The sequence below is a fragment of the Salmo salar genome, chromosome 09 (genome assembly GCF_965601325.2).
Source record: "Salmo salar chromosome 09, fSalSal1, whole genome shotgun sequence".
Classification (NCBI taxonomy): domain Eukaryota; kingdom Metazoa; phylum Chordata; class Actinopteri; order Salmoniformes; family Salmonidae; genus Salmo; species Salmo salar.
The window spans coordinates 94,779,418-94,794,429 of NC_138299.1; the positions used below are offsets into that span (position 1 = coordinate 94,779,418).

General features: G+C 45.1%; 1 protein-coding gene and 1 pseudogene across 1 annotated transcript; both read left to right on the forward strand.

The window, feature by feature from the left end:
- The first annotated feature begins 3,940 nt into the window (after nucleotides 1-3,940).
- Nucleotides 3,941-5,218, forward strand: LOC106612205 (solute carrier family 25 member 53-like; annotated as a pseudogene).
- A 1,051-nt stretch (nucleotides 5,219-6,269) lies between these two features.
- On the forward strand, nucleotides 6,270-11,819 carry tmsb1 (thymosin beta 1). The gene is given in 3 exon segments (NM_001140583.1): nucleotides 6,270-6,323; nucleotides 8,009-8,123; nucleotides 11,772-11,819. Coding segments are annotated over 2 exon segments (144 nt in total). The 5' UTR covers nucleotides 6,270-6,323; nucleotides 8,009-8,020; the 3' UTR covers nucleotides 11,813-11,819.
- Nucleotides 11,820-15,012: the final 3,193 nt, after the last annotated feature.

The following is a 15,012-nucleotide window of genomic DNA, read 5'->3' on the forward strand; positions in this document are numbered from 1 at the left end:
GCAATAAATAGGCCATAGTAGCGAAGTAATTACAATTTAGCAAATTAACACTGGAGTGATAGATGTGCAGATGATGATGTGCAAGTAGAAATACTGGTGTGCAAAAAAGTAAAAAACAATATTGGAATGAGGTAGGTAGATTGGGTGGGCTATTTACATATGGGCTATGTACAGCTGCAGCGATCAGTAAGCTGCTCAGATAGCTGATGCTTAAAGTTAGTGAGGGAGATATGTCTCCAACTTCAGCGATTTTTGCAATTCGTTCCAGTCATTGGCGCAGAGAACTGGAAGGAAAGGCGGCCAAAGAAGGTGTTGGCATTGGGGATGACCAGTGAGATATACCTGCTGGAGCACGTGCTACGGGTGGGTGTTGCTATGGTGACCAGTGAGCTGAGATAAGGTGGAGCTTTACCTAGCAAAGACTTATAGATGACCTGGAGCCAGTGGGTTTGGCGATGAATATGTAGCGAGGGCCAGCCGACGAGAGCGTACAGGTCGCAGTGGTGGGTGGTATATGGGCTTTGGTGACAAAACGGATGGCACTGTGATAGACTGCATCCAGTTTGCTGAGTAGAGGGTTGGAGGCTATTTTGTAAATGACATCGCTGAAGTCGAGGATCTGTAGGATAGTCAGTTTTACGAGGGTATGTTTGGCAGCGTGAGTGAAGGAGGCTTTGTTGCGAAATAGGAAGCCGATTCTAGATTTCATTTTGGATTGGAGATGTTTAATATGAGTCTGGAAGGAGAGTTTACAGTCTAGCCAGACACTTAGGTATTTGTAGTTGTCCACATATTCTAAGTCAGAACCGTCCAAAGTAGTGATGCTAGTCGTGCGGGCAGCGATCGGTTGAAAAGCATGCATTTAGTTTTACTAGCATTTAGGAGCAGTTGGAGGCCACCGAAGGAGTGTTGTATGGCATTGAAGCTTGTTTGGAGGTTTGTTAAGACAGTGTCCAAAGTAGGACCAGATGTATACAGAATGATGTCGTCTGCGTAGAGGTGGATCAGAGAATCACCCGCAGAAAGAGTGACATCGTTGATATATGCAGAGAAAGTCGGCCCAAGAATTGAACCCTGTGGTACCCCCATAGAGACTGCCAGAGGTCTGGAAAACAGGCCCTCCGATTTGACACACTGAACTCTATCTGAGAAGTAGTTGTTGAACCAGGCGAGGCAGTCATTTGAGAAACCAAGGCTGTTGAGTCTGTCGATAAGAATACGGTGATTGACAGAGTCCAAAGCCTTGGCCAGGTCGATGAAGACGGCTGCACAGTACCATCTTTTATCAATGGCGGTTATGATATCGTTTAGTACCTTGAGCGTGGCTGAAGTGCACCCCTGACCAGCTTTGGAAACCGGATTGCACAGTGGAGAAGGTACGGTGGGATTCGAAATGGTCAGTGATCTGTTTGTTAACTTGGCTTTCGAAGACTTTAGAAAGGCAGGGCGGGATGGATATGGGAGCTTTCTAATCTTCAGGGATCTCGGACCATACGAATTGACGATTGACACACATTCGATGCAAAAACCAAGATATATCTAGTCTAATGGATTTTTATGATGATTTTTGTATTATGCTAATTAGATTTCCGAAGGGAGCGGGCATTGACCTTATTAAGAGATCAGCCAACAATCCGGTTTTCTGTGATAAACGCTCCCTGCCGGACATTGATTGATATGTGATGCTCTCCAATCGACGGAGACCGGTCGAAGAAATTCATTCAATGGTAATTCTAGAAAGGGCGTGAACCCCTCAACCCCGTAATGACAACAGCAGTGCTCCCTACACCGTTATTTCCTGTCGGTGTTGTAATGAATTATTCTTAACCCTATACAACACATATTGTAATTAGTATATAATTTCCATTCATTATCTTAGGCGTAGTCGAGTCGGTTTATACTTGCGTATACCCTCCACTACACCACTGTGTTTTACAAGAAGTGCACTCCTACATGAGTGCGCTGGTATTACGGTTGCTGTCCTTTCAGGATCATGAACTTGGCTGTCACACTCTGAAAGACTATAAATTCGCCACTGAGCAGACATGTCTATAATAAATATAAAGGCTGTTAAGATATTAATGTTTCAAGAAAGGAGTGTATATATTTATCCTGGTGAATCGGTTTGATGCGCTGACTGAATGGAAACTGATCATGTAGAGTTTTTCGAGTCAAGACCGAGACCTTAAGTAAAAATACATTTTCGGGGTATCTGTACATTACTTTGACAATTTTCACTTTTACTTCACTACATTTATAAAGAAAATTATGTACTTTTTACTCCAGAAATTTTCCCTTACTTCCAGAATTACTCGTTACATTTTGAATGCTTAGTAGGACATGAAAATGGTCTAATTCACACACTTATCAACCCTGGTCATCACTACTGTCTCTGATCTGGCGAACTCACTAAACGCATGCTTCGTTTGTAAATTATGTCTGAGTGTTGGAGTGTGCCCCTGGCTATCCGTAAATAAAATAAAACCTAGAATATGGTGCTGTCTAGTTTGCTTAATATATGGAATTTGAAACGATTTATACTTTTACTTTTGATACTGAAGTATATTTAAAACCAAGTCGTTTTAGACTTTTACTCAAGTGGGATTGTACTGGGCAACTTTCACTTTTACTTGAGTCGTTTCCTATTATGGTATCTTTACTTTTGCTCTAGAATGACAATTGGATCCTTTTTCCACCACTGGGGGATTTCTTGTAAGTGCTTGTGACGGATTTGCACAGCCTGGTCTCATAGACTAGACATAACATAGTAAATATAAATACGGAAATTCTAATTAGTGTGATGCAGTATGTTACCTTTGGTATGGTTACATAAGACATGGTTACTTAAGGCCAGAACAAAAGTAGGATGGTTGGTCAGTGTGAATGGGTGGGCGCATAAAGCAAATGTTTAGAAACCCAAAGGTTGCGAATTCGAATCTTATCATGCGCAACTTTAGCATTTTAGCTAATTAGCAAATTTAACTACTTACTACTTTTTAGTCATACATTTAACTTGAACACTTTAACCTAATTCCTTAACTTAACCCTAACCCCTAGCCTAGCTAACATTAGCCAGCTAGCTAACATTAGCCACCTAGACACTTAGCTAGAATTCGTAACATATCATACATTTTGAAAATTCGTAACAGAGTATGTATTGCAAATTCGTAACATATTGTAAGTTTCGAAAATTTGTAACATATTGTAATGTAACAGCAGGGAGCAGGTCTCGAACCCTCTGCCTTCTAGCCCGAAGTCCAGAACGCTATCGACTGTGCCCCATAAGCATGCTCAAGAGGCAGAGTCGATATCCGCGCTTATAAACCCCGGGTTGTTACAATATAATACAAATTGTAATTCGTAACATAACATACAGAATGGGTGGTGGAAATCCACAAATGAATACATACCTTATGAAATGTAACATATCATACTAAATGTAATTTCTTGGATATATGTGTACATAATAATACGAAATGCTCTGTGACCAGATTGCACATATCTAACTAGGGCTAGGCTACAAAATGAGATAATCATCTGTAGGCTAATTAAATCCTTTTCGGTGTTCTGGTAAGTAGGTTAAAATGTATTCTTTAAACTGTTTCTCAATGCATGTTTTAATTCTCTTAGGTGTAATTCATCATAGAAGTGATTCATTAGGGCATATAGCTGATGAGCAAGTTGAAAGATTGTCCCACAAGCTATTATTATTGTAAAGGGATTGTTGAATTGTGCAGTGTTATCAAGAGTTTATTAATGTGTTTATTATTCATATATTAAAATAGAATATTATTATAAGCTATATTTTTATGATTGTATTGTCCATTTAACTAGTCTGCATCCAGCTGTCTCTCTATAATATGGTGCTTCTCTCATCTGTCAGAGTGATAGGGCGGGATCCTGGAGATAACCAAGACAACCAAGACAACAGGGAGGACAGAATGGTTTGGCCCCTCAGCTTTCTGCATGGTGGGACTTCCAACCTGGTGTCCACTCTCGACATATTCCCTGTCAACAAGACTGTGTTCCGCCAGCAGTTTCACAGCACCGTAGTCAGTCAGGCTATAGGCCAACTCAGGAAGGAGGGTTTCCTGAAGCTCTACAGGTGGTGGTGCCCATTCTACTGATGAGAACCCTGAACGGGACACTGATATCTGGGCTATATTGCACTTTCCTTCACCCTCTCTCCTTCTCCACCAACCCCTGCAGTGTCATCCCTCTCTCCGCGTTACCAGCTGTGGCTGGGCTCGGCACGGGCGTGGTGGAGGCCTTGGTGTTCACGCCGTTTGAGCGTGTGCAGAATGTGTTGCAGAACGGGGGCAACGACTGCAGCCTGCCCACCCTGAGGAGTGTGCTGGCCCGTCTGGGAGCAGAGAGGCTGGGGATGGGGTACTACAGAGCCTTCATCCCCATACTGGCCCGTAACCCCCTGGGAAGCTGCATCTACTTTGGCTACTTCGGCCTGAAGGACCCCGTCAGTGCTGCTCTGAGGGAGAAGCTTCCTCCTACAGTCTCATCCTTCCTGACAGGAATTGTGATTAGTGTGGTGATCAGCCTGCCCCTGCATCCTCTGTCTATGCTGGTGTTAAACATGCAGGCTGGGCTGGGGGGTGAGGTAGCGGGGGTGAGGCAGAGCTGGAAGGCACTGTGGGAAGGTGGGCTGAAGAGGAGCGTCCATCTGCTGTACCACGGGGGTTCCCTGGTTATCCTCAGGAGCTGTATCAACTGGGGAATCAACACAGCCATCTACGACAAGCTGCAGAGACGCTCCGCAAACTGAAACACCACACCTCATTGCTCCAGTCATGAAAGGGATCACTGCGTCCCAAATGTCACTCTATTCCCTTTGTAGTGCACTACCTTTTAGGGCCTTGAATGCTGATGTCTTCTGGATCTGTTCTGTTCAGGGATGCAGCATGTTCTCAGGGATGCAGCATGTTCTCAGGGATGCAGCATGTTCTCAGGGATGCAGCATGTTCTCAGGGATGGTGCCGTTGTGCACCACTATTAGTCAGACCATACACATTTTATTAAATGTTTAAAAAAGTGAAAAGTACAACTTGACATTTTTATTTTACAGATATGAATTGTATTTTTGAGAAAAGTGAAGAGGGACAGCCATTAAACATTTACTAACATTTGTACTGTATCTCTGATATCAGGTTTTTATGAGTCAAAAGATGACTGTTCAATGATGTTAATGGTTCTATTTCTTTCAGGTGCCTCACTGTTTCCTATTTTTTTTAAAGTCAGGAATGTATCGGAGCCTAGGAGATCCATTTATGTTCACGGTGCTCTGTCAAGGTTCGTCAACAGGTCCTTGATAATATTTCAACCAACAACTGCATATCAATCAAATACGATATGTATCACTCAGTAAAGGTCTACCCTTCTATTGTCTTATACTTCATTGGATACCATTACCAATGTCCGTTTCTCACAAAATGGACTATAAAGTATATCTATTCTATTCTAATTTATTCTATTCTACTCTGAGAGGAATACTTGAATGATAATATTTTGACATCAGAGAACATATACTGTAAGTACCAGACTGTACTACTACTATACAGTGTTGATCCACAAGGCTGCATTATGACATGACATGCCTGAGCATTAATACATGTTTTATCAAACCACACTTGAGTTTCACTTTGCAGGTTATTCTGAATATGTGTATGCACTTTATACTTAAGCAATAAGTTACGAGGGGGTGTGGTATATGGCGAATATACCACGGCTAAGGACTGTTCTTACGCAAGACGCATTGCAGAGTGCCTGGATACAGCCATTAGCCGTGGTATATTGGCAATATACCACAAACCCCAGAGGTGCCTTATTGCTATTATAAAGTGGTTACTAAAGTAATTAGAGCAGTAAAAATACATGTTTTGTCATACCCATGGTATACGGTCTCATATACCACAGCGGTCAGCCAATCAGCATTCAGGACTGGAACCACCCAGTTTATAATGAACTTTATATGATGAAGATTCTTGCATTGCCCTCCACTCAACTCTGGACCTGTGGGCTGTGCTCTATGTATCCACAAGGTGGCGTTGTGGTATCACTGTCGGATTTATCAAATCAATGCTGCACAACATTGTCCCCCTCAACATCTCAACTCATGGATTTAACCTGGCCAATGTTATCCCTCCTCTGGATGGATTGGGCCAATGGCGTAGCTCAGATTGGTGTCTAGTTGGTGTAAAAAAAAGGGTGCGCTTTCCCTATTTAAACCGTTTGTCCTACACATATGCACACTACATACACCCTGACGTAGTACCTGTAACGGACATTCTCACCGCACATCATCGCACCAGGTAAATATTGGTAGATTTAGTATATAAATGAATTAAATTCCATATCGCTGTCTCCCTCTATGTGTTCGTTAGTTTATGGATGCCACCTTATGTTGCCATCATAGCCTAAAAACGTTATTCTGATGGGCGGTCGTGTTATTATGCAATTGTAAAAAATAGAAGACGGAAGGAAGGGACGGTTGTATTTGATTGTCAGTAAAGAGTAGACTATATATTATTTGTTATTATTAGGCGATATGATTTAGTGTTAGGCTTTTTAAGGATTGTTTGTTGTTGCTGTGTTGACAGTTCTACAATGCATGCATTTAACGCACCTGCACCCCCTACAGCATTCCTTTGCCAACTAGGCTATTTAACGTGTCTGTGTTTCATTGTTGTATGGTTAGGTTAGACGAATTGTCATCATGGCTCTATCTATATCATAGTTACAGGCCTTGGTGTGATGACATTCCGAGTACATTTCTTGTTTTCAGTTGTCGCACTGTTACCTAAAGCCCAATCAATGCATGTGATGCTGACGGTTGACATGCTTCCAGCCTACAGTCAGCCTTTTGGTTTGGCGGTTCATTGGGGTGCCGTTTATGATTAGAAACATATTCTAACAGTGAGCTCAACATGACAGATCCGTCAAATTAGCGAATTTTACTGCAGATGACGTTGACGCCTATGAATGAATCTGCGGTTGACAAAAAAAAAAACAACGTCACACCCAGCTCTTGCACTCACGGGAACCTAGATAAGGTCTGCCTGCAAGCAGATCATGAGACCGTTTTTGAGTTCTGCGTTTGTGGAAGTATAAATTAAATATTTGTTCAAATAAAGCACCAGTGTGTGGAGGTGGAACATGATACACCATTGGCCCTTGCATGTGAAATCACACTGCAATGTACTGCCCTACCAAGCAAAAAGTCAGTAACTGCTCATAGCGTGGAACTGAGAAAAAGGGCTTTTATTTACCTTGGTTTCGCAGTAACTTTGTGCAGTTACTGCTAACATGACCCCCATTTTCTCCAAAACACAATACAATAGAGGCAGGATACTTGTCCACATGATTAAGCATGTATTTAATGTAGCAAAAATGACATGAACTAATTTTGGACCAAATGAGCAGTTACTGCCTTTTTGCTTGGAAGGGCAGTGTATACTTTATATTAGTATGCTAAGAATTGTATTTGTGTTTCAATGAGTAGACTACAGGTCTAGACAGATCTAAAAGACTGGGAAGTAGCACCTTAACATCCTAATGCATGTAGGTTCATTCATTCACATCCTTTCATAGATTTTGAGAATGCCATTCTTCCATCCCAATATGCTCTTTGTGCAGCCTCTCTCTCTGAACCAGAAAGTACAGTTATGAGTTCCTGTATACTAGAACCAGTGCATTGCAGCAGACCTGAGTGCTTGGGTAACATAACGCCATAAGAACAGCTCTCTCCTGGCTATTTGTTCTCCTTTGTTAGATGGTAAAGTCGTGGGAGTGTGTGTTGATTCAAGTAACTGAATTACGTAACTAGCTAGAGAGTCTGGATTATACGTGTGTGTGTGTATGAGTGTGAGGTAAGGTGGATGTGGCTGGATTCACCTGCATCCACTCACCTGTATTCTAGATTACATATTTGTCTAAGGACTCTCTCTATCTCTCTCTCTCTCTCTTGACATTTACATTCTGACTCTTTCTCCCTCAGACATCATCTAAGATGGGCGACAACAACCCAGTGAAGCAGGGAGTGGAGACCTTTGACAAGAAGTGTCTAAAGAAGACCAATACAGCTGAGAAGAACACCCTGCCAACCAAGGAGGGTATGTCTCTCCTACCCTCCTACCTATCTCATTTTCTGTCTCCTACCCAATCTCCCTTCCTGTCCTGTCTCCTAACCTGTCTCCTCCCCTTATTGCTCATACTCCTACGTCTGCCCCACCCTGTAACTGTTAGTAGTGTGTTTGTGCCCTTCTACTGTAGTGTTAGCAGTGTGTTAGTGCCCTTCAACTGCAGTGTGTTAGTGCCCTTCTACTGTAGTGTTAGCAGTGTGTTAGTGCCCTTCAACTATAGTGTGTTAGTGCCCTTCTACTGTAGTGTTAGTGCCCTTCAACTATAGTGTTAGTAATGTGTAGTTTCTCTTTATTTGACTGTATGTAAAGTAGAGGGTAAATCTTCACCATCCAGCAATAGTACAACACTGTTAAGAACACTTACCGTAGGTTACATTTTTACAGTTACGCCCAGTGCATTCCAGTTATCAAGTACACACTTGTCTGACTGCTATCCAGCTGCGTTGCAGAACCATGATGATATTTTAGTGGCTCTGAGGCCTGGCAGCCACCAGTTATTTCTTTGGTATTAATAACATTATGCAGAGTAGTCATATTAAGCTGGGCTTTCGGGGCCTGTGCATTGAGCATTGCAGTCAAGCTGCATTGGAGACGCAGTCTTAGTGCAGTTAGGAGGAGAGGCTGCCTTCTGGTGCAGAAAGGGAGTGTACTAGTGATGGGTTTAGTGCAAACCTAAAGAGGTCTTAGTTCAGACAGGGTGGACTAGGCTGAAAGCCATAGGTCAGACAGGGTGGACTAGGCTGAAAGCCATAGGTCAGACAGGGTGGACTAGGCTGAAAGCCATAGGTCAGACAGGGTGGACTAGGCTGAAAGCCATAGGTCAGACAGGGTGGACTAGGCTGAAAGCCATAGGTCAGACAGGGAGTGACGTGACAGAGAAGCAGGAAGCGAGGAGTTGAGCGGTCACCATGTCAGCAGCCTCATCAACACAAACGGATTCTTATCACTCCCCTCCATCAGATACTCCCTGATTCCTCCTTTCTCTGGTTGCGTCCCAAATGGAACCCTTATCCCTACATAGTGAGTGCCCAGTTCTGGTCAAAAGTACAGCATTTTAAAGGGAATATGGTGGCATGTGGCCTCTCTGTCCTGATCCAATCCTAACCTGAGATACTGCATGCCCACATCTCAAACTTCATACATTTTGTTTTTTTAATTTTACCTTTATTTAACTAGACAAGTCAGTTAAGAACAAATGATTATTTTCGATGACGGCCTAGGAACGGTGCCTTGTTCAGAGGCAGAACGACATTTTTACCTTGTCAGCTCGGGGATGCAACCTTTTGTAACCTTTCGGTTACTAGTCCAACGCTCTAACCACTAGGCTACCTTCCTCCTCTAACCACTAGGCTACCTGCCTCCTCTAACCACTAGGCTACCTGCCTCCTCTAACCACTAGGCTACCTGCCTCCTCTAACCACTAGGCTACCTGCCCTCCTCTAACCACTAGGCTACCTGCCCTCCTCTAACCACTAGGCTACCTGCCCTCCTCTAACCACTAGGCTACCTGCCCTCCTCTAACCACTAGGCTACCTGCCCTCCTCTAACCACTAGGCTACCTGCCCTCCTCTAACCACTAGGCTACCTGCCCTCCTCTAACCACTAGGCTACCTGCCCTCCTCTAACCACTAGGCTACCTGCCCTCCTCTAACCACTAGGCTACCTGCCCTCCTCTAACCACTAGGCTACCTGCCCTCCTCTAACCACTAGGCTACCTGCCCTCCTCTAACCACTAGGCTACCTGCCCTCCTCTAACCACTAGGCTACCTGCCCTCCTCTAACCACTAGGCTACCTGCCCTCCTCTAACCACTAGGCTACCTGCCCTCCTCTAACCACTAGGCTACCTGCCCTCCTCTAACCACTAGGCTACCTGCCCTCCTCTAACCACTAGGCTACCTGCCCTCCTCTAACCACTAGGCTACCTGCCCTCCTCTAACCACTAGGCTACCTGCCCTCCTCTAACCACTAGGCTACCTGCCCTCCTCTAACCACTAGGCTACCTGCCCTCCTCTAACCACTAGGCTACCTGCCCTCCTCTAACCACTAGGCTTCCTGCCGCGCCTCCTCTAACCACTAGGCTTCCTGCCTCCTCTCCTCTAACCACTAGGCTACCTGCCACCACATATCATTGAAGTCAGTGGGAGGAAGATGTTTTGGGTGGATTCTGAAAAGGTCCAACGCAGCCGTTTTATCTCAATATCATTTTTTTTCTTCTGGGCAACCATTAAGTACCTTATTGTGATTGTTTTCAGTTAAAATGGTCAAAAATAGCTTCTTAGCAAAGAGCAATTTCTCAAGCCAGAATTTTGCACGTTTTGAGTGGGGAGCGCAAAACAGAACATTAGCTGTTATTGGCAGAGGGGTTTGGAACTCTCTTTCTTATTGGTCTATTAACTGCATGGTGATGTCACCATGGCAGGCCAAAACTCACTCCCACCAAAACAGGCTTACATTTCAGGTGGTCTTTTCAAACAGCTCTTACACTGAAATGGCATCATCATTTTCACAGTATTATTCCAAACTCAGAGTGTGGAAATGTATATAAATGTTTGTAAGTAGCAGTGTGGTAGGAGGTGTGATTTGGGTGGATATTCAAGTTGTTCTCTGTCAGTAGCAGTGTGATTTGGGTGGATATTCAAGTTGTTCTCTGTCAGTAGCAGTGTGATTTGGGTGGATATTCAAGTTGTTCTCTGTCAGTAGCAGTGTGGTAAGAGGTGTGATTGGGAGTGCAGTAGTAAGCATCATGCATGTTCACTGCTCTAGAAATATCTGCTGCAATAACCCCCACCCCAGGACAGAGAATACTGCAATGCAGGGAGGAACCTCTAGTAAAGAAATCTTGACCCCCAATTGAAGTTGGTTGGTTAGGGTGTCTTTTCACTTCTCTATTTACCAGGTATTTACATCAGTATTATATGGTCATAATATTAAAATGACAGTTACTCTGTTACCATGTTCTATTGTGTAGTCTTCCATTTTATTTCTTAAAGCACAATTTCCATAAACCCTGGCAAGTACCAACTTAGACAGGGCTGTACAGTATTACCAGCAGACATACCATATAGCTTCACTCAGACAGCTTCACACACACACCTCTTGAAGATTTACAGTAGAAACCTGACGAGAGGGTTGTTGATAGCAGGATTTACAGTAGAAACCTGACAAGAGGGTTGTTGATAGCACGGTTTATAGTAGAAACCTGACGAGAGGGTTGTTGATAGCAGGGTTTACAGTAGAAACCTGACGACTGACGAGAGGGTTGTTGATAGCACGATAAAAGATGCTTGACTGGTGGTTTTGCCAGCCAGGCTGATAACGAGCCAATGACAGAAGAGGAACCATCTGTCTCAGAAGCAGCCTCTCAGCCAGCCCCCCTCTTTATGAGAGTGGATTCATCCTGTGTTCTATTGCCCAGTGATAGCTCATGATTTTAACGTTCTGTATGATGTACTGCCATTTTCTGATAGTGTCTTCTATTTTGGATGGGTTGCGATGTCCTGTTTTGAAATAGATAAGGTGATTCAAAAATATATATGATAGTTTGATTACTCAATATGCCATGTATCCATCACAACAGTGTTCAAGACATAGACTAAGTCTCTCTCTCGCTCTCACAGATATCGAGCAGGAGAAGAAAGCTGAAGAGGGCTCCAAATGAAACGCCATGATTCCTCTCCTCCAGTCATCCCTCTCTCTTCTCCTTCACTTAAGAAATATGTCTATCGCTTCTGCTTCTTTGCGTATCACCATGTTAGTTAATCACAATGGCATTGACTCTGATGCTGTGGGGTTAGGGGTGCATGATTAGTAAAGGGAAGGCCAATACGATTTTAACTGTGAAATGTTTTGACTTGTGCTTTTTTTTTATGCAGTCTTGGTTGGAAAGGGGTGAACTAAGAAAGATGGATGAGCCAGGGTTGAACAGAAGGAAGAAATGAACATGTGTTTGTGTCAATGAGATATAATAGTCACCGTCTGTTCCACTGTCAACTATGCCCAATGTTCTGCCTATACACAGTGCCATTCTGGATAAGTTCTGGAACAATAACATGAGAGAAGATATTTTTGTTTTAATAAAATTTGTGTTGTACAACTGAATTTGGGTCTTAATTGTTTTGACTTCGGTCAATAAGTGTAATCTTGTGATGTTTTTATCATAATATTGAGTATACAATCCTACTAAGATTCATTAAAATATGTACAGTACATTTGGAAAGTATTCAGACCCCTTGACATTTTCCACATTTTTGTTACGTTACAGCCTTTATTTTAAAATGGCTTCATTTTTTTCCCTTCATCAATCGACACACTATACCCAATAATGACAAAGCAAAACAGGATTTTAGAAATTTAAGAAAATGTATTAAAAATAAAGAACGGAAATATCACATTTACTTAAGTATTCAGACTCAGTAGTTTGAAGCACCATTGGCAGCAATTACAGCCTTGAGTCTTCTTGGGCATGATGCTACAAGCTTGCTACACCTGTATTTAGGGAGTTTCTCCCATTTCTCTGCAGGTTCTGTCAGGTTGGATGGGGAGCGTCGCTGCACAGCTATTTTCAGGTCTCTCCAGGGATGTTTGATTGGGTTCAATTCCGGGCTCTGGCTGGGCCACTCAAGGACGTTCAGAGAATTGTCCCGAAGCCACTCCTGCATTGTCTTGGCTGTGTGATAGGGTTGTAGTCCTGTTGGAAGGTGAACCTTCACCCCAGTCTGAGATCATGAGCTCTGTGGAGCAGGTTTTCATCAAGGATCTCTCTGTACTTTTCTCAGTTTATCTTTCCCTCGAACCTGACAAGTCTCCCAGTCCCTGCCACTGAAAAAAATATCCCCACAGCATGATGCTGCCACCACCACCATGCTTCACTGTAGGGATGGTGCCAGGTTTCCTCCAGATGTGACTATCACGTTTCAGGTAAGACACAGATGCAGACAACGTCGAAGGAACAACAGTTTTGTTTAGGCAAAAAGCAGGTCAAGGCAGGCAGAGGGTGGTAATCCAGATAGGTGGGGCAAAGGTACAGGACGGCAGGCAGGGTCAGGGCAGGCAGAATGGTCAACACTGGGAAAACTAGGAAAACGGGAACAATCGAGGAAACAGGAGACAAAGGGCTGTGAGACATTGGTTTAACTCTGGACACATGAATGGTACGGGGCAACAGCAGAGGGGCTAATGACTTTGGAGATGGGAAATGGCCGATAAACCGGAGGGAGAGTTTGCGGGATTCAACCCGGAGGGGCAGATCCCGGGTGGACAGCAATACCTTCTGTCCTAGCCGATAGTGGGGAGCCGGGGTCCGGTGGCGAACTGCTTGTCGTCGATACCTGGAGGTGGTCTTGAGGAGGGCCGACCGGGCTCTCCTCCAGGTACGACGACAGCGGCGGACAAACATCTGGGCAGAAGGTATGCAGACCTCTTCTTCCTGCTTAGGGAAGAGCGGGGGCTGATACCCCAGGGAACACTCAAAAGGTGATAGAGCAGGGAAGGGTGTTGTGGGCATATTCAACCCACACAAGCTGCTGGCTCCAGGTGGTGGGGTTGGCGGAGACCAGGCAGAGTAGTCTGGTTGGCTTGCTCCGACTGGCCGTTGGACTGGGGGTGGAACCCGGAGGACAGGATGGCCGACGACCCAATGAGGGTGCAGAACGCCTTCCAGTACTGGGAGGAGAACTGAGGACCCCAGTCGGAGACCATGTCTACTGGTAGACCATGGATCTGGAAGACGTGCTGCACCATGAGCTGGGCCATCTCTTTGGCAGAGGGTAGTTTTGGGAGAGGAATAAATTGGGCGGCTTTGGAAAACCGATTCACCACGTTCAAGAGGGCGGAGGAAGACCCGTGACAAAGTCCAGGGAGATGTGAGACCAGGTACGGTGAGGGAAAGGCAGAGGTTGGAGGAGACCAGCCAGAGCTTGCCGAGGAGTGTTGGACTGTGCACAAACCGTGCAAGTGGCGACAAATGCGGACACGTCAGGGAACATGGTAGGACACCAAAAGCGTTGTCGCACAAAAGCCAGGGTCTGACGGGAGCCCGAGTGGCAGGCAAGCCTGGAGGAATGGGCCAACTCCAGTACCACGAGGGGACAGCGTCAGGAATGAACATCCGATTATCAGGGCCCCCCCAGGGTTCAGCTGGGAACGCTGCGCCTCACGGACCTGCTTCCCTATTCCCCAGCTGAGTGCCGTCGCCAGGCGCGAAGTGGGAAGGATGGTCTCGGGTTCCCGGGGTAGTAGTCGTGGAACTATAGCAGTGTGACAGCGCATCCGGCTTGACGTTCTTGGATCCCAGCCGATACGCAAGGGAGAAGTTGAACCGTGTGAACAGCAGGGCCCACCTAGCTTGCCTGGAATTGAGGCACTTGGCGGTGCGGAGATACTCCAGGTACTTGTGGTCAGTCCACACGATGAACGGATGTTCCGCCCCCTCTAGCTAGTGCCCCCATTCCTCCAACGCCATCTTTACCGCGAGAAGCTCACGATTCCCCACATCGTAGTTGTTCTCCATGGCGTTGAGGCAATGGGAGAAGAAGGCGCAGGGATGTAGCTTGAGGTCCAAGGCAGAACGCTGGGACAGGACAGCCCTCTCTGACACCCGAAGCATTGGCATCCACCACGAACTGACGGGATGGGTCAGGATGAATCAAGATGGGAGCTGTGGTGAAGCGATGTTTGAGGTCCCGGAATGCCTGGTCAGCAGCTGGAGACCATGTGAACGGAACCTTGGGCGAGGTGAGTGCAGACAGGGGGGAACCCAGGGTGCTGTAATCCCGGATAAAGCGGCAATAGAAGTTGGCAAACCCCAGGAAACATTGCAGCTGCACCCTGGAATCCACCCTGATCCACTACCGCTCTCAC